Source organism: Canis lupus, chromosome 21 (genome assembly GCF_003254725.2).
Source record: "Canis lupus dingo isolate Sandy chromosome 21, ASM325472v2, whole genome shotgun sequence".
Taxonomy (NCBI): domain Eukaryota; kingdom Metazoa; phylum Chordata; class Mammalia; order Carnivora; family Canidae; genus Canis; species Canis lupus.
Window position 1 is genome coordinate 28,306,674 of NC_064263.1, and position 18,994 is coordinate 28,325,667.

General features: G+C 36.4%; 2 protein-coding genes across 2 annotated transcripts; one reads left to right on the top strand and one right to left on the bottom strand.

The window, feature by feature from the left end:
- Positions 1-2,080: 2,080 nt before the first annotated feature.
- Positions 2,081-3,025, bottom strand: LOC112667342 (olfactory receptor 51V1-like). The gene has a single exon (XM_025458926.3). It carries the CDS (start codon positions 3,023-3,025, stop codon positions 2,081-2,083), a length of 945 nt encoding a protein of 314 aa, XP_025314711.3.
- A 14,742-nt stretch (positions 3,026-17,767) lies between these two features.
- LOC112667882 (olfactory receptor 52A5-like) lies at positions 17,768-18,718 on the top strand. The gene has a single exon (XM_025459940.3). The coding sequence runs from the start codon at positions 17,768-17,770 to the stop codon at positions 18,716-18,718; it is 951 nt and encodes a 316-aa protein (XP_025315725.3).
- Positions 18,719-18,994: the final 276 nt, after the last annotated feature.

Sequence of the window (18,994 nt, forward strand, 5' to 3'; positions counted from 1 at the left end):
TAATTCATTTCATGGATTAATAAAGAAACAACATTAAATTATCATCCTATAGTGAAAAATCTTGACTTTTCCCTACCTTAAAAAAATTACAACAAAGAAAATCTATGAAAAATCTGTTTGATTGTTTGTTTGTTTTACAAAATTGCTGTTTTAAACTCCATCTCTTTGAGTATAAGTTGAGTGGAATAAATTACTTCTTTTTTTTTTTTAATTTATTTATGATAGTCACAGAGAGAGAGAGAGAGAGAGAGAGAGGCAGAGACACAGGCAGAGGGAGAAGCAGGCTCCATGCACCGGGAGCCCGACGTGGGATTCGATCCCAGGTCTCCAGGATCGCGCCCTGGGCCAAAGACAGGCGCTAAACCGCTGTGCCACCCAGGGATCCCAAATTACTTCTTAATTAGATACGGATTGTTGATTCTTTTTGGTTCATAAAGTAAAGAGGCATGAATAATCAATTGTATGTTTTAAACCAGATTCATTTACAGTATAACTTCATTTACATTATGGAAATTATTTCCAAGTTTTCAATCATTTGACAATTTTTCCTTATTTTCAATTTTTTGTAAACTCTTACATGTGATACACATTTAGATGCATTTTAATGCAAAGCAGGAAAAAGGGCCAATATGATATTGTAAAACCAATGCCATACTACTTTTGAAGATTGGAAGTTATTTTTACCACAAAATTAATGAGTTGCTCAAATCTTGTTTCCAAAATATAAATAAGGACTCCAAAGGAATCTAATAAGGAAAACACATTTTCCCTAGTTAGAGTTCTTCATCCATTCTTCTATCTCTATTTTATACATTTTTCTAAAAGATTAACACTTAAGACCTATGAATTTATACATTTACATACTTGCTATCAGTCAGATGATCATATATCTATATGTATATATATATATATATATATATATCTCCGTGTGTCTTAATGTATTTTAGTTGTATGCCAAAAGATAAATGCCTCTTCATAAATGCATGCTATGAAGATTGAATCATGAATTTAATGATTCAGTTCTCCAATAATAGAAAAGGAAAAAAGACTATGGGTTAGAGTATTTGGAGAAATCCTTTAAGGATGAAATGCTTAACAAGTTTGCTCTCAGAAGCTTATGGACAGAGTTCCACAAAGCAATAAAGATCAGCTCTAATAGCACTCTCTGATAGCATATGCATGGGTATTTTTCCTAATTTGGTAAAGAGGATGAGAATGAAGATGAGTTGCTGCTAGAGATGAAAAAAGGTAACAGTATCTTTTCTCTTGAAGATGTTCATGAATGGCAATTCCACATGGTTTTTAGTACAGACTAGGCTTTATTACGTTCCCAAATGGCTAGTTATCTGACCTCATGTTAATTATTAGGTAGACATGGTGAGAAACGCCACTACAGAAGAAAAGTCTTGCCTTGTTGTTATTTATCAAATCCAGAAAAGATTAAAATAAAAAAGATTCCGTAAAGCATATTAGTGAAACATTTATTCTACACGGTAAAGACATCAATTTCTGTGAGACTCATATTAAGATTGTCATTTTAGCACTCATTTTGAGGTATGTAAAATGAAGAAAGATTGTTCTTTAGAGAAGCAGACAACAGAATTGTCTGTTGACAAATTAACCAGAAGAGAAGGGTGATGTTGCTTGACTCTCAAACTGCTAACCAGTCTGAAAACATCACTTAAGATTAGCAACCAGTTGTAATGTCTATATCGAGTAAGGCAACCATACCAAGTGGTGACAAAATTGTGCCTCCAGTGATAAATGGGTACTATGTGTTTGGATGACTTCTTTATAGATATTCCTTGTAAGTTAACCTTCTCTGGACAATTGTGAATATTATTTTTTTCTAGTCAGAAGTGATAATGCCATGTTATGAAGGACTCTACTATCAGAACTTCAAACTTGGGTTTGATTATTATTTTTGATACTTAGAAATCTTTCATGTAATGGGCATACCCTGTAAGTCTTCATTTTCAGTCACCTTATTTTTAACGTCTTTAAATAAATATATTCCTTCCCTCTCCTTGCCTGAAGTTTTCTACAGGTAAGCCCCTGTGTCTATGTAATCGGAAGTGTTTTACTCCTTTTTCATGGAAAACCACTTCTGAATCCTGCCACGGATTTGTTGGGTTTTGACACTGTAGATGATGGGGTTCATCAAGGGTGGGAAGATGATATAGATGTTGCCCATGAGGACATGGACCATAGGAGAGAGGTGTTTCCCAAAACGATGCACCATAGTCAGACCAATTATTGGGATATAGAAAACCATGACAGCACAGATATGGGAGACACAGGTCTGCAAGGACTTAAGCCGCTCCTCCCGGGATGCAATAGCCAAGACAGAATGCAGGATCAGAATGTAGGATACGATAATTAGCATGGAATCAAACAAAAGTGTGCAAATCACCAGAGCCAAGGCATAGAAACTGTTAAAGCGAATGTCAGAACATGCTAGTCTTAGTAAGTCTTGGTGAAGGCAAAAAGAGTGAGAGAGGATGTGGGAATGGCAATAGTGGAAAAACTTTAGGCGGATTATGGGAGCCATAATGAACACAAAACTCCTAACTAAAATTCCCAGCCCAATCTTGGTAATCCTGGCACTGGTTAGTATGGACGTATACCTCAGAGGGTTACAGATCGCTGTAAAGCGATCAAAAGCCATGGCGAGAAGGACTCCAGACTCTGTGAGGGACAGACCATGGATGAAATAAGTTTGAGCAATGCAGGCATCCAGGCTGACTTCCTGGCTGAGCCCCCACAGGATGCCCAGCACCGTGTGCACCGTGGACAGCCCCATGCACAGGTCAGTGAGGGCCAGCATGGCCAGGAAGTAGAACATGGGCTGGTGCAGGCTCGGCTCAGTCCGGATCACATGCAGCACCAGGCAGTTCCCAGACAGTACCATAGCATAGATACAGGAGAAAGGGATGGACAGCCAGGGATATTCCTGTTCCAGGCCAGGGAAGCCTGTTAGTAGAAAGGTGGAGGAATTGGTGTCATAAGCAGGAAAAGCAGGCATGGATCATTTGCTGTATTTTTCCAACGAGTCAGCACTTGTGTCCATTTGGTAGAGCGCTTTCATTCAAATTATTTTCTCATAGAGGACCAATCTGAGCAAAAATGATATGGGTATGTAATACAGAATTCTTTACATTAAAAAGTCACACTTACTGCTGTTCACACCTGTTATCCAAGTACATCTCCACACTTAGGAATCTTGTTGTGTGTCTACCTAATAAAACATTAAAGGGTAGACCAAGGAAAGTGATCTAAAATAGATTTCGTCTTTCTCGAGCAACTAGAGATTATGATAAATTTTGACTTTCCAGATGTCTGTTAATTTTTCGGAGTATTTGTAAAAAACAGTTACCCTTCACCTTTGGGCGCGGTTCAGTCTGTCTCTTCATGCATCCGGTGATTCAATCTGTCTTTTTTATCTGGCAATCACTGCTCGAGTCTCAACTCAACAACAAAAGCTCAAAGATATATTTGTTTCTCTGCTCTCGAGAAAGTAGATCATATCTTTGTAAGTGCTTGCATCAAGAGAGAACTAGACGACTGTGATGTATAACGTCAGGAAGGAGATGGGTATAAATGGACCCCATGTCCCTAGAGATAGTCTGTTCACATTTTAAAATGAATGGTCAAAACAGCTATTACCTGACTACAATCTGGAATTATCCATAGGGAGTGCATTTGTTCTTTTTAACAAACACATATTCCGTTTGATGTTCTAACCGTTCCAGGAGTTGAAAACCTATTAGAGAAAATAACATAACACTATATGTTAGTTATAATTCAATTATAAAATAGGCAATACCACACAAACCCTAAGTAACTGGTGCTACTGTGAGCCCCGCTTTATAAATGACTAAATTGAGTTCAAGAGAGAGTAAGCAGCTGGCTAGAGTTGCCCAGCGAGTAAGTGAAGCTGTGAATCCTTGCAGGCCGACTCCAAGGCATATGCTCTTAAGGGCTCATCTGTCTTCAGTTTCGCTGCTATCACCTTTCAGAGGCTGTTGCTTCCCTAGCATGAAGATTCAAAGGTTTCAGGGGTTTTCTCTAATCTTTAAAATTACATTAAACCTATCTCATTTATCAGTTCTCCTTGCTTTCAACAGGATCATCAGTGAGCTTAAGATCCTCTATCATACTCCCTTCTTTCACAAACTAGGCCTTCAGCCACCACAAGGTACATACTCTTTGTTTCTTCTGTTGTTCTGGAGACTTTCCAGGGTTTGTGAGTAACTGCTTTTCATCGATCACAGACTTTCTCAATTAGAGCTTCTTTCTCCTTCCCGCCAGCTTTATTCAAGTAGAATAGACTCATAACATTGTGTCAGTTTGAGGTGTTCATGTTGATTTTATAATTTACCTCTTTCAAAAGAATTACTGCCATAATATTAGCTAACTCATTCATCCTGTCAAATAATTACCATTGTTTTTTAGAGTGAGAACATATAAGGTGTATTCCCTTAGCAACTTTCACATATATGATACAGTACCATTAACTATAATCACCATGTTCTACATTAATCCCCAGAAATTGTTAATCTTATAACCGGAAGTTTGTGCCCTTTGGCAAATATCTCCCAACTTCCCTCATTCCCCATCTCCTGGGAACAACCACTCTACTTTGATTCTGAGTTTGGCTCCATTGGATTCCACATATAGGGGGTATTATGCAATATTTATCTTTCTCTCTCTGACTTATTTCATTTAACATCATGTTTTCAAGCTTTATCAAAATTGTTAAAAGCAGGATTTTCTTCTTTTTCACGGCTGAATATTATTTTATTGATTATTAATATTTATTTAATCATTATTATATATTTTATTAAATATATATTCAATATATATCACATCTTCTTTATTCACTCATCTATAGACAGATACTTAGCTTGTTTCCATATTGGGGATAGTGATGCCATGATAAGGGAGTGCAGATATTGAAAACTGTCCAGTTAAATTTATTTTTAAGTTTTTTATTGTTTTTATGCTATTATAAGCAGTTTGAATTCCTACTTCCTTTTTCAGATGTTTTGCTTTTAGTGTATAGAATGAAACTGTTTTCTGTATGCTGATTTATATCCTGCAACTTTACTGAATCTTTTAGTTAACTCTCGCAGGTTTTTTTGTTTTGTTTTGTTTTGTTTTGTTTTGTTTTGTTTTTGGAATGGTCAGGATTTTCTAGATATAAGATCATATCTGCAAACAAAGACAATTTTACTTTGTCTTTTTTTGTTGAGATGCCCTTTTTCCTTTTTGCTACCTGATTGCTACAGTTTATGACTTCCTCTTACGTAGAGTAAAAGTGGGGAGACTGGGCAAACTTGTCTTATTTCTGATCTTAGAAGATATTGCAACCTTTCACCATTGAATATGATAGTGGCCACGAGTTTGTCATATATGGCCCTTCTTATGTTGAGGTATGCTTTTTATTAAGATTTTATTTATTTATTCATGAGAGAGAGAAAGAGAGAGGCAGAGGCAGAGGGAGAAGCAGGCTTCATGCAGGGAACCTGACTTGGAACTTGATCCTGGGACTACAGGATCACATCCTGGACTGAAGGCAGCGCTAAACCGCTGAACCACCCGGGCTGCCAGAGGTATGTTTCTTTTATACTCAGTTTGTTGAATTTTTGTCATGAGAGGATGATGTATTTTGTCAAGTGCTTTTTCCATCATGTATTGAGTTAATCATATGATTTTGTCTTTTATTCTATTAATGTGGTGAATCACATGTATTGATCTGCATATGTTGACCTATCCTTGCATCTCAGGGATAAATCCCACCGAATCACAATATATAATCTTTTTAATATACCGTTGTTACTTTGTGTGTTTACTGTGCTAATATTTGTCAAGAATTTTTGCATCTATGTTCATCAGGAATATGGGTCTATACTTTTCTTTTCTTGTCGTGTACTTATCTGGCTTTGGTACTGAGGTTATGCTGGCCTTGTAAAATGAGTTTGGAAGTATTCCTTCCTCTTCAATTTTTTGAAAGAGTTTAAGAAGAATTGGCATTAATTTCTCTAAATATTTAATAGAATTCACCAGTGAAACCTCTGATCCTAGGCTTTTAAGTGTGCAATGGATTACTGACTAAAATTCTTTACCTATAATTGGTCTGTTCAAATTTTCTATTTCCTCATGATTCAGTCTTTGTAAGTTTTATGTTTGGGGGAATTTATCCATTTGTTCTAGGTTATCCAGTTTGTTGATGTATAAAATTTGTCTCGTGATTTTTTGTGTTTCTATGGTATCAGTGGTAAATTTCATCTCTCATCTCTGATTTTACATACTGGAGTCTTTGTCTTATTTTTCATAGTCTAGCTAAAGGTTAGTAAATTCTTTCATCTTTTTAAAGAAAACAACTTAGTTTCATTGATCATTTCTACATTTTTTCATCTTCATTTCATTTATTTCTGCTATCATCTTTGTTCTTTTTCTCTTTCTGCCAGCTTTGGACCTAGTTTATAAAAGTTTTTGGGACAATGTTAAACGACATAGCTAAGTGATCCTGGGGAAGTTTCTAGTACTTATCTCTAACCAAGTGTCATCCCAGAGCAATCCAATGTTTGCCACTTATGCAGCTTTAGGTATTCGAAGTAAAACTGAACGAGTGAAACAAGCTTTAATGTTTTCTTTAACCTACTACATCTAAAATACTATGTCAACATGTGGCAAATATAAACATTTTTGGGGAGACAGATTAAATCATCCTTTCCACACTAAGTCTTTGACCTAGTATGTATTTTGTACTTACATAACATCTCAAATGGGACTAGCCACATTCCAAGTACTCAATAGTCCCTGGTGGTTCATGGATAACTTCTTAAAGAATGCCACCCTAAACTCAGTTTCTTCATCTCTACCATGGAAACAATAACAATTTACTTTAATTAAGTGTTTTCTTTGTGTATTTCACAATCCAAGTTATTTACAAATTCATCTAAATAAATTGTCAGGACAATCCAATGAAATAATGATATTACCCCATCTTAGATGAAAAAACTAATGTAAGGTTAAGTATCTTGCCTAAGTACATAGTACTCACAGGTGTTGGGGAAGGGTTTACCAACTAGAAAGTTAGACTTTATAAGCACATTCTTTATTAAAAGAAAAGATGTGATCCTTTAGTAATTCTAATTCTAATTAGAAGTACCTTAATTGGGGATCTCTGGGTGGCGCAGGGGTTTAGCACCTGCCTTTGGCCCAGGGCGCGATCCTGGAGACCCGGGATCAAATCCCACGTCGGGCTCCCGGTGCATGGAGCCTGCTTCTCCCTCTGCCTATGTCTCTGCCTCTCTCTCTCTCTCTCTCTCTCTCTCTCAGTGTGACTATCATAAGTAAATAAAAATTTTTCAAAAAAGAAGTACTATAATTCTGAGAATTAAATAATGCCAAGATTCCTAGTCCTCAGTAAGTGCTAAAAAATAGTGCTTAGTACTATTATTGTTTTAAAAATCGAGACAGCATTCAAGGAGCTTATAAGGAATCAAGCTTATACAAAACTGCGATGGCTTATAAATAATGTTTTCTTGGCCAGCACGTGAGCTCTTTGAGTACTAAAGCCAGGGTTTAAAAAAAGCGTGAAAAGTTTTACTGATATGGATAAAAATAAAATAAAAACTTATGTTAATAACAATAACCTGTTTTATATAGGCTATATCTGCTGCCCTTCAAAAATATTTAAGACCACTTAGGGAGAAAGGAAGCTGCAGGATGTTTCTTAATCTGTCTGTCCAAAGTTTATTTTCAAATCTCCTTAGATGAAGAAATTATTTTTAAATATTTACACTTGTAAGAATATTCAGAATTTGGTAGAATGGAGCATGTGCTGTGCAGATGCTGTCCTCACTCCCAAAGGAACACAGCCCCCTGCATGTCACATCACTTATTCTCAGCACTTCCCAGGTTTTACTCCAGTGACTCTCAGATCTACATAAGCCTTACTTCCCCTAGAATCTCAATACAACTAGAACAAAGGAAGAAACCAGATCCATTTACAAGATTGTCAAGACCATCTCCACCACAACAATTGTTCTTTTTTTCTTTTTAAAAGGATTTTATGAAAAAAATAAAAAATAATAAAAAAATAAAAGGATTTTATGTATTTATTCATGAGAGATACACAGAGAGAGACAGAGACATAGGCAGAGTCAGAAGCAGGCCACCCACAGGGAGACCCACAGGGGACTAGATCTTTGAATTTTAGGATCACACCTTGAGCCAAAGGCAGACTCTCAACCTCTGAGGCACCCAGGTGTCCCTGTTGTTCTTTATCAAGTCCATAAAGTGAACGTGTAAAAACAGACAACAATGTCTCAGAAATGAATCCTACAAGTTAATGATCATCTTATGGAAGAAGCAGAGTTTAATCTTCCAATCCATGCCAGTGATTAGCAATTTGCTCCAGTCCAGGGAATCCTGTAAGTAGTAACTAATCCCTTACCACGGTATAGGGGCAAGAACTCAAATGTGTCTTCTTTCTCTACTTGGTATACGTAAACTTCACAATCATACTTTCACAAGCCAGAAATCATATTTCTTCTGTTATTTGTAGTATGAAGCATTGAATTAGGAAGTGACAGTGAAATTGTGGATATGGACACAGAAACCTTTGATATAGACCTAATAACAAAGGGCTTCACATGCAGGCATAAAGTAGTCAGTTTCATAGCAAATGCAGTTTCTGAAAAAATATAAGCATTGGACTTATATGTAATGAGCCATGGTGCTAAATCCAGTCATTCTTTCATAGCTGTCACTTCAAAATTTCTACTAAGACAGTGGGAAACACAGGATTCTAAATGAACAGTAAACTATATTGTTTTCCTGAGAGGTTTCTGTCTTTATAGATCCATGTCTGTTCAATCTGATTCCAAAGTCAGTAACTTCACCTTTCTACTTACGGGATTCCCTGGACTGGAGCAAGAATATCCCTGGCTGTCCATCCCTTTCTCCCGTATCTATGCTATGGTACTGTCTGGGAACTGCCTGGTGCTGCATGTGATCCGGACTGAGCCGAGCCTGCACCAGCCCATGTTCTACTTCCTGGCCATGCTGGCCCTCACTGACCTGTGCATGGGGCTGTCCACTATGTACACGGTACTGGGCATCCTGTGGGGGCTCAGCCAGGAGATAGATTTGGATGCCTGCATTGCCTAAAACTTCTATATTCATGGTCTGTCATGCATGGAGTCTGGAGTCCTTTTGCCATGGTCTTTGTTCGCTTTTTCCATGAAGAGATGCCTAGGGGTCTCAGCGGTTGAGCATCTGCCTTTGGCTCAGGGCAGGATCCTGGAGTCCTGGAATCAAGTCCCACATCGCGCTTCCTGCATGAAGCCTGCTCTCCTCCCTCTGCCTATGTCTCTGCCTCTCTCTCTGTCACTCTCATGAAAAATAAATAAAATCTTAAAAATAAAAGAAAATAAAAGACCAGTGCTCTAGCACTTTGTCATATGAGATGACCATTTACGCAGATACGTCCATATCCAGGCCTAAAGGATGCCTTCATCACAGGATAGATCGCTCAAATCTATGCATTTATCAAACTCCTTTCTGGTTAATTTGAGTTTAACATATGGACCAATTTTTTTAGATCCAAAGCGTTACTGTTATAAATCTTTGTGTCTCTACATCTTTCTTTTCCAACTAGATGTAAACTGCTTTGAAGTTAGAGAAAGATTTAATTAGTCTATGGCTCGTCAATGCTGTAGAACCTGATGATGTAATTTTCATAGAAATTTCCCAGCTCTCTGGTCATGAGTCCTGTTGATGCTGCACATCACTATAGTTTGCCATAAAATCTTAACTCCTAAATCCCCAACCTCACAGTATCTTCAAACAATGTAACAAATCATCTAGGACTAATCTTTCTAATCCTGAAAACTAATAAGCTGAATTTTACATCTTTCTCTGAGAACTTAAGGAAGATACCACCTTGCAAATTCTGGATTACATTTAGGAATATTTTTTTTAATGCACTCTTACAATATCTCATCTAAATATTTTTACAAAATTTTATATTGTTTTCACTTACAGAAAATGATGTCCGAATGCAATGATTAACTGAACATATCATCCTAAGTTTAATTTTCTCAAAATTCAGCATCATACTCTGGGAGTGTAACTGATTATAGAATAAATGGGTCTTTACTACGTAATACATTGGCGGATTCGTGATTACATTGATTACCTGCAGGATGCATAGTTTTAATAGGGATAATTATTTAAACTGTTTTTCATATTTTACTTATTGGTCGTTTAATATGATAGCAAAGGAAACAAATAAAGATATTAGGGGGTATTCTGTTACAGTTATAGGTCTAAAGGGAAGTATAATTGTTACTCACAAAATAGAGGAATGTCATGTTCATTAGAAAAGCCATCCTGAGTAAAATTATGGCAGCATTTAAGAGCATCTTAACTTTGGGGGAAAACCAAGTATACCCTCTTAACCAATATCCTTTTAACTGAAAAAAGGAGATTCCTAGATGTCCAAGATACACTACTGACATATGTCTTATACTCTGTTCTTTCCTATACCAATACATTGTATTTCCTTCAGTTGAATTCTACACTTATCAAGAGTTATATAATACATACTTTTGACAATTTAAGAGTTAGGTAAATAGGGTGTATAATGTTAAATTATGTAAAAATAAATGGGATTGCATTATAAATAGCCGATTTTATATCCATGAAAGCAATATTTAATATTTTGAAAGCCTTGAATACAGCATAACATTAGTTTTTAGTATTTCCATTGAATTTACTTACAACATATTAATGTAAATAATTGAGGAGAATTTAATATGCTCCAAAAGGAGTGTCCTTAAATATGTCTTTAATATCTTATTGCACTATCAGGAAAGTGAGACAAAAATTTTTGGAAAGTGCTTTTTTGGGTATGGTTAATGAGAGAAAAACATACCTAGAAATATAAAAGTATTTTAGGAATAAGTTTTGTCTGGTCTTATATTTAAAAATGGTAAATTATTACAATTCTGTCTCAATTAAAATACATTTTGTGATTTCCATATATGACTTTTTGAAGATTACCTAGATTTGTAAAAGCGTATCGTAATATAGAAATTGCTGAAACCTTTGTGGAAATGTTAAATCAGAGTGTTAAGTATAAAGCCAAAAGGTAAGAAGTGTCCAGTGATGAAAAAGTTTGAGTTTCACACACATATTAGCTATCATTTATTTAGTGCTTTATTCCCTGCATATTGTGCTATATGTCCTTTCTTATGGCATTGTTTTAATAATTCCCCATATTATTGCTTCCATACAGGAAGGAAATGTCACCACAGATTTAAGTAATGTGTTCAATGTCATGCAAAACGGAGAGAGATCTAGACTTAACACCAGTTTGAAAAAATTTACAAATTTATCTTTATCATATCTTCCCTTAATAATAAAATAGATTATGTTCACACCGTTATAGGAGAAATTCCAATCTCAGACTTTTCTTCCTGCATTCATCACTTAATTCCAAAGCTGCTCTTCTTCTTCCTCCAGTGACATAACTCTGATCAGATAATTAAATGGAAATATGTGATCCACACATTTGGAGCACTGTCTTCAGTTTACATTAATACTATGGACACTGGGAAATAGTAAGTGTGTGTGTATATATATATATATATATATATATATATATATACTGTATATATATGTATAAACTAAAAGGTATATATGCACATATGCATATTTGTATAATGTGCATACATGACATAATCCATAAAGTATGTACATATATGTCATATATATATAATCTATTTAATCAGGGCAGCCCCGGTGGCGCAGCGGTTTGGCACCGCCTGCAGCCTGGGGTGTGATCCTGGAGACCCGGGATCCAGTCCCACGTCGGGCTCCCTGCATGGAGCCTGCTTCTCTCCCTCTTCCTCCGCCTGTGTCTCTGTCTCTCGCTCTGTGTTAATAAATAAAAATAAAAATAAATCTAAATAATAATAATAATAATAATAATAATCAGACTTATGCAGGAAAGATCCTGACTCTCTCATGAAGACTTCTGTCACTTTTCCTGACCTGAAGATCTTTTGGTTCTCTGTATATATGTGAAGTTCTTTGGTGAGCTCATATAATTGCAGAAAGTTAAGGCAAGGACTCAGGGCCTAGGGCTTCAAGATTAAGTAAGCCTATGCTATCACTTTACAAATATGAGAAGTAAGACCTAAATAAATCATTAAAAATGGTCATGAGTAACAGGAGGTATAATTATCCAAGTCTGAACTAGAAATGGCTCTGATTATTCTGTATGCCCCCTCCTGTCTCAGACTGGGAAGGCTGAAGGAGAAGTGTGAATTCATTATCTATTCAAAGATTAATTCTAATGAGAAAGAGTTATAACTGCAGAGTTCCTAACTTTATGGTTTGGTTGATTTTGTAATGATAGCAATAATGACAAAAATAGCAATACATTTATGAGGAAATCTTCCTTCAGAAACCACAAAGTACTCTCTCCAAGTCAACAACTCTTTTCCTGTTTAAAACAAGATCTACATCAATTATACTTTAATACTACAGAATATGCTAGATAAAATAGTAAATACATGGGTTACTAGGATAGATGAGTGAATTAGGTGGCCCACACTTCATTTCAATTCAGGTCATGATCTCAAGGCCATGAGATCAAGCCCCCCACTGGGGCTCCATGCTCTGTGTGGAATATGCTCCAGATTCTCTCTCCCTCTCCCTCTTCTCCTTTCCCCACTTGTAATGTACTTGCTCCCTCTCTCATAAATAAATAAATAAATAAATAAATAAATAAATAAATAAATAAATAAAAAAAATTTGAAGATAAAATAAAATAATAAATACATGTACTGGAGGCAGTGCAGGAATCAGGAACCAGTTTAATTCCATTTTGTTAAAATAATAGTTTCTGATACAATAACAATAAGATGCTTCTATCATCCAATTCAGATTAAAGTTTGAGTAGCTGATTCTGGATAGTCAGAGTTGCCTGTTGTTAGTTCACTAAAATTGACCATGACTAGGGCGTTTCTCAAGTTAAAGGACAATTATAAGCAAAAAAAATCCACGCCTTCAAGTAGATAGTGCAACATGATCAGCCATTGTTGGAAAGACTATTTCTATTTCTCATTTTCAACTTAATGAGTGGATATAAATGTCTGACTATATTGAAAATGTTGTCCTGGAATCAGGTGTGACTTCTTTCCACCATTGATATATTTAATTTTAGAATCCATTTAAAGCCTTTATGTCATAGGATGGCATTTCTCACCCTGTTTGTTACTAACTTCAAGGACTACCAAAGAATGAGATTTCTTCTGTAAAAATTTTGTGGGGCAGGAACAGAAATAGCTACGATTCAGCGAGTAGAGGCAAAAGAGTTTGGGAGTTTTGTTTTTTTTTTTTTTTATATCCCATCTTTATACTAAAACAATAAATTAAAAAGCAGATACATTTAATTGTCTTGACCACAGGGAACATATGTGATCCCTTCTTCAGTGCTCAGGAGAATTGCATCATAGTCGTGCCCGGGGCTAAAATTATATTTCACTGGAAGTGATTTTTTTAAATAACTACACTGTTTATAACAATGCCACATGAGTAGGTGAGTGCACATAAGAAGACTGAAGAATTAAACTTGTGAGTATGTGCTCTTCATAGGTGTCTCTGAAATCTAGATGGAGAAATATTTAGAAAGGATGCAAAGGGAGTGTGGGGGAACTGCACCTCATAATTCTGCATAAGAAGTCACTCTGAGCAGAAAGCCTTAAAGGGAATATAAGACTTCAGTTGTCAGATTTGACCCAAGATATAAGTTCTTGGAAGAACATTTTTCACCTTCTTTCTTCTCTTATCCAAAGTGAATGTCTCCAGATCTTTCATTAAAAAGTAGGTTTGTGTCCTGACTCGTGTATATGTAAAGATAATGTAGGAATGCAAACAAGAAACCTTACACATCATGAAACTAAAATTCCTAATGTTTTTCTTACACTGATTCTTTGTATTTTCTTGTTTTCAAGATTTTATTTATTTCTTCATGAGAGACACAGAGAGAGGGAGAGAGGCAGAGACAAAGGCAGAGGGAGAAAGAAGCAGGCTCCATGCAGGGAGTCCAATGTGGGACTGGATCCAGAGACTCCAGGATCATGCCCTGGACCCAAGGCGGTGCTAAACCGCTGAACCCCCCAGGGTTCCGGATTCTTTGTGTTGAAATCAAACAAGCAAGGGGACAGTTTGTGTCGATAGCCTCTTACATCTACAACCTGTCTGCTGCTTTTTGGGGCAGAATGAGCTTTGCAAGAGCAAGGGTCCAAAGAACCAGCAATTGCCTAGGAGTCATTTCTATCAACATCTGCCATTATAAATGAGAAAAATAAAGCTAATGCTTGATATTTATGTTGCAGATCAACAACATTATTAAGTTGAAAACGTGCGATCTGAATGCATGCTCCAGGCTAAGCACAGGGCCAGATGTCCTGTTGGGGGAATTGAGCTGCAACCTAAAGGAGTCAACAAGAGTGTAGCCTCATTGTTTGCTGCAGGCAAATTCTGCAGATGTCACGTGTGTTTGCTCAGCCCCTGGCACAGGGGAAATATCAGGAAAAGCACTCAGATCGAACTTAACTGAATTCCTTTGGTATTACTATTGTACCAACGAGAAGGAAAAGCTTCAAAGTGAATGTGAGAATGTCACAGTTATGTGATGTGCAAGCAATGTTTAAACTGGAACAGATACTAACATTCTCCCAGAGGAATGAATGACAGTAAACAGGAAACTGGGCTGTGCATTGACATCCAAGGGTGGGTTTTAGAGGAGCAGGTATTTGGAAGAGAAAGGAAATGGTTTAAGGGTTGGGTTAGGGGTGTGATACAATGCCACACTTTGATTAAAGAGGACAGTTCCACAAAATTTGTATTTTCTAATTGAGCATTGCCTGGTTCAGGACAATTTTAATCTCTTTTGTCCTGGCTGTATTAAAGTCAGTTGTGTGTTCCATGCATTTTATTCCACCCATCCAACCAAAAACCAATGAGACTTTATGCAAGGAATATAATAATTGTAATACGAAATATATGAAAAATATTTCTCATCAATAATCATAGCATTGAATTTCATTGAATAAAGAAATTTTGTATATCTTCTGTGATATTTTAAATACTTGTGTTGGTATTATCAGATTTAGTTTACTAAAATTATCTTGTTTAGAATTCATAATTACCATGTATTCTTTGAAACAATATTATTTATTGAGCAGATATGGATATGAGAAAATTTTCCAAGAGAAATTCAACATAGTATAACTTCATTTTAGGCCATTATTCTATCAAGCACTATTTTCTGTACATAATATACAAAATGTTTATCTGAATTTCAGTAAGAACATTTATCCTTGCATCAAGTTTTAGTCGAATCTGTCTAGTTTCCCGTTTACCATCATCAATTTCATTTTGTACTGTTATCTAATTTTATCTGGGATACTGGAGGCTCTTTTCCTAAGGTATATTTGAATAGACTTCCAATACAGTTTATTTGAAATCAGTTTGTTTCAGGTTTACAGACAAATTGTGCAGAAAGTACACTCTCTTCCTCTCCCATCCTACATTTTCTCTGGCAATTAACATCTTGTACTAGTGTGGTACATTTGTTGCAACTGACGAGCAAATTGGTATTAATTATTTTTTATATACTTACTATTAACTACAGTACATAATACACATTAGAGCTCATTCTTTGTGTTCTACATTTCTTCGGGGTTGGACAAATGCATGATATCTTATAGCCATTATTGTTGTACCTTATAGAATATTCTTCTACCTTAAAAAAGTCCTAGGCTCCACCTATTCACCCCTCTCTTTTTCTCCCTGAAACCGTGGTGAATACTGTCTCTATAGTTTTACTTTTCTAGAATATTATATGTAGGAATCCCATGTAGGTAGCTTTTCCAAGGCAGCCTCATTCACTTAGCAACATGGACTTAAAGTTTCTCCAAATCTTTTGGGACTTGATAGTTGATTTCTTATTGTCACTGAATACTTCATCATGTGGAAGTATCACAGTTTGTGTATACATGATAGAGATATTGGTTGCTTCCCAGTTTTGGCAATTGTGAATAAAGATGCTATTAATATTCATGCACAAGCTTTGTGTTTACGTAAGCTTTGAATTCACTTGGATAATACTTAGGAGCACAGTTACTGGATTACATGATAAGCCTATGGTTAGCTTTGTGCACTGTCTCCCACGTAGCTGTGCCATTTTGCATCTTCACCCTTAATGAATGAGAATTCTTCTTGACCCACTTCCTTACCAGCATTTAACACATCAGAGTCTTGAATTTCAGGCAATGAAAAAAGTGTGTGGTAATATTGCACTGTTGCTTCGTTTTGAAATTCCGTACCCTAGGATGTTGAGCATTTTTTACGTGCTCATTTTTCATCAATATATCCTCCTCTTGGTTGAGGTTTATGTTCAGATTTTTGCCCATTTTTAATTTGTTCACTTTCTTATTGTTGAGTTTTAAGAGTTCTTTGTACATTTTGGATAAAAGTCCTTTAATCAAATACATACTTTGTAAATATTTGGTCCCTGTCTGTGATTTGTCTTTTAATTCTCTTAACCATGTCTTTCACCGAACAGATGGTTTCCAACTGTAATGAAGATCAACTTAATCAATTTCTTTTTTCACCGATCATACTTTGAAAGTTAACAAAAAGTTGACTGTTGGGGCCATGATCTCCTAGAGGTTATCCTATCCTCTCTTTTAGAATTTTTATACTTTATTTCCAACCTAGAAGTACTGTGATCCACTTGGAGTGAGTTTTTGTGAAAGGTGTAAGGTCTATGTCTACATCGTTTATTTTTGCATGTGGATATGCAGTCGTTCCTGCACCATTAGTGGAAAAGATTTTCCTTCTCCGTTAAATTGCCTTTGTTCTTGTGTCAGTTAACTTTGCATATGTGTGTGTCTATTTTGTTCTCACTTCTGTTTGTTTCCATTTTGTTCTTCTCTAGTGCCTGTTGCTCTTCTGGGTCTTTCACCTTTCCATATTAAGTGAATGAAGAACAGTGTGTGCATATATGCAAAGTCACCTGCTGGGATTTTGATGAGAGGTACATTGCATATGTACCTCAAGTCTACAAGTGACTCTTAATCATGTTGTTTTCCTTTCCTAAGGACAGAGACATTTAACTTTTTATTAAACAATGAATATTCCTGTATAGATTGTTGACTTTAAGGTATAGGTCAGTACTTTGTAACTACCTATTTTCCATTGGTATGGAATACTGCTCAGAATGGTGAATATTCTTTTTTTTTTTTCTCTCTTTGCATTGACTGCAGACTAATGACTGCCTGTGAATTCCACTTGGATAAAAACAAAATTGATACACGTAACATCTTAAGTTCTTGAACCTATTATAAAACCAAACTAACATTCTTTAACTGACAAATGGCCACAAATGCACTTACAGTTTCAAAAGTGAGTGGGTCTGCTTTGCATATTGAATTGTCCTGTGTATTTGTGTGCCTTCATAAAGAGAGGTAGACACAGAGACAGGGGCAGAGAATTTGGGGAGCCTGTCTGTGCATTCCTAGAATTACACGATCAGTCAACAGCTATGCTTGACAAAATGCCCTTTAAAAACATTCAATTTCTGTTTCTAGAAATTTCAATAAATCTAGATGAGAACAAATAAAGAGAAACCCAATACAAAATTTGCAACATTAATCAAGTAGTCTAAGCCAAGATGTCCAAGCTCAATGGCACAATCTTCATGCCCCCGGTGCTGACACTGATTGGGATCCCCGGCTTGGAGTCTGTGCAGTTCTGGATTGGAATTCCTTTCTGTGCCATGTACATCATTGCTCTGTTTGGGAATTCCCTGCTCCTGGTCATCATCAAATCAGAACGCAGCCTCCATGAGCCCATGTATCTCTTCCTGGCAATGCTTGGAGTCACAGACATTGTTCTCAGCACCTGCATCCTACCAAAAATGCTAGGCATCTTCTGGTTTCATCTGCCTGACATATACTTTGATGCCTGTCTCTTTCAGATGTGGCTTATCCACACCTTCCAATCCATTGAATCAGGAATTCTGTTGGCCATGGCCCTGGACCGCTATGTGGCCATCTGTGATCCCCTGAGACACGCATCCATCTTTACACACAAACTTCTCACTCAGATTGGAGTGGGAGTGACACTCAGAGCAGCCCTCCTTGTAGCTCCATGTATCATCCTCATCAAATGTCGGCTGAAACACTTCTGTACCACTGTGGTCTCCCATTCATACTGTGAGCACATGGCCATTGTGAAGTTGGCAGCAGAAGACATTCGAGTCAACAAGATCTGTGGTCTCTTTGTGGCCTTCACTCTACTTGGATTTGACATCATCTTCATCACCCTCTCCTACATCCGAATATTTATAACTGTCTTCAATCTGCCTCAGAGGGAAGCTAGGCTCAAAGCCTTCAACACCTGCATTGCCCATATTTGCGTCTTCCTTGAGTTTTATCTCCTTGGTTTCTTCTCCTTCTTTACACACAGGTTTGGGTTCCATATTCCACCCTACATTCATATTCTTCTGTCCAACCTTTACCTGCTTGTCCCTCCTTTGCTCAATCCTATAGTGTATGGGGTGAAGACCAAACAGATTCGAGATCGAGTGTCCAAGGTTTTCCACTCTAAAAATTCATCTTGACTTCTCATTTAACTTTTTCTCAAATAATAAAATTCAATTTGAGAAATAGTAGTTTGGGATCAGGTTTTGTCCTTTCTCAAGTTCATTTATGCTGCTGAAAGATACAGTTCTAGATTTTACGTTGGAGACAGGCTCTCATTCCTATTTAAACCATTAGTATTTATGTACACAGAATCAACTTATTAGTAGATGACATAAAAGAGAGAAAACATGCAGATTTGCTTCTGGTTTAGTCAATCATTAATTTAATTTAATTTAATTTAATTTAATTTAATT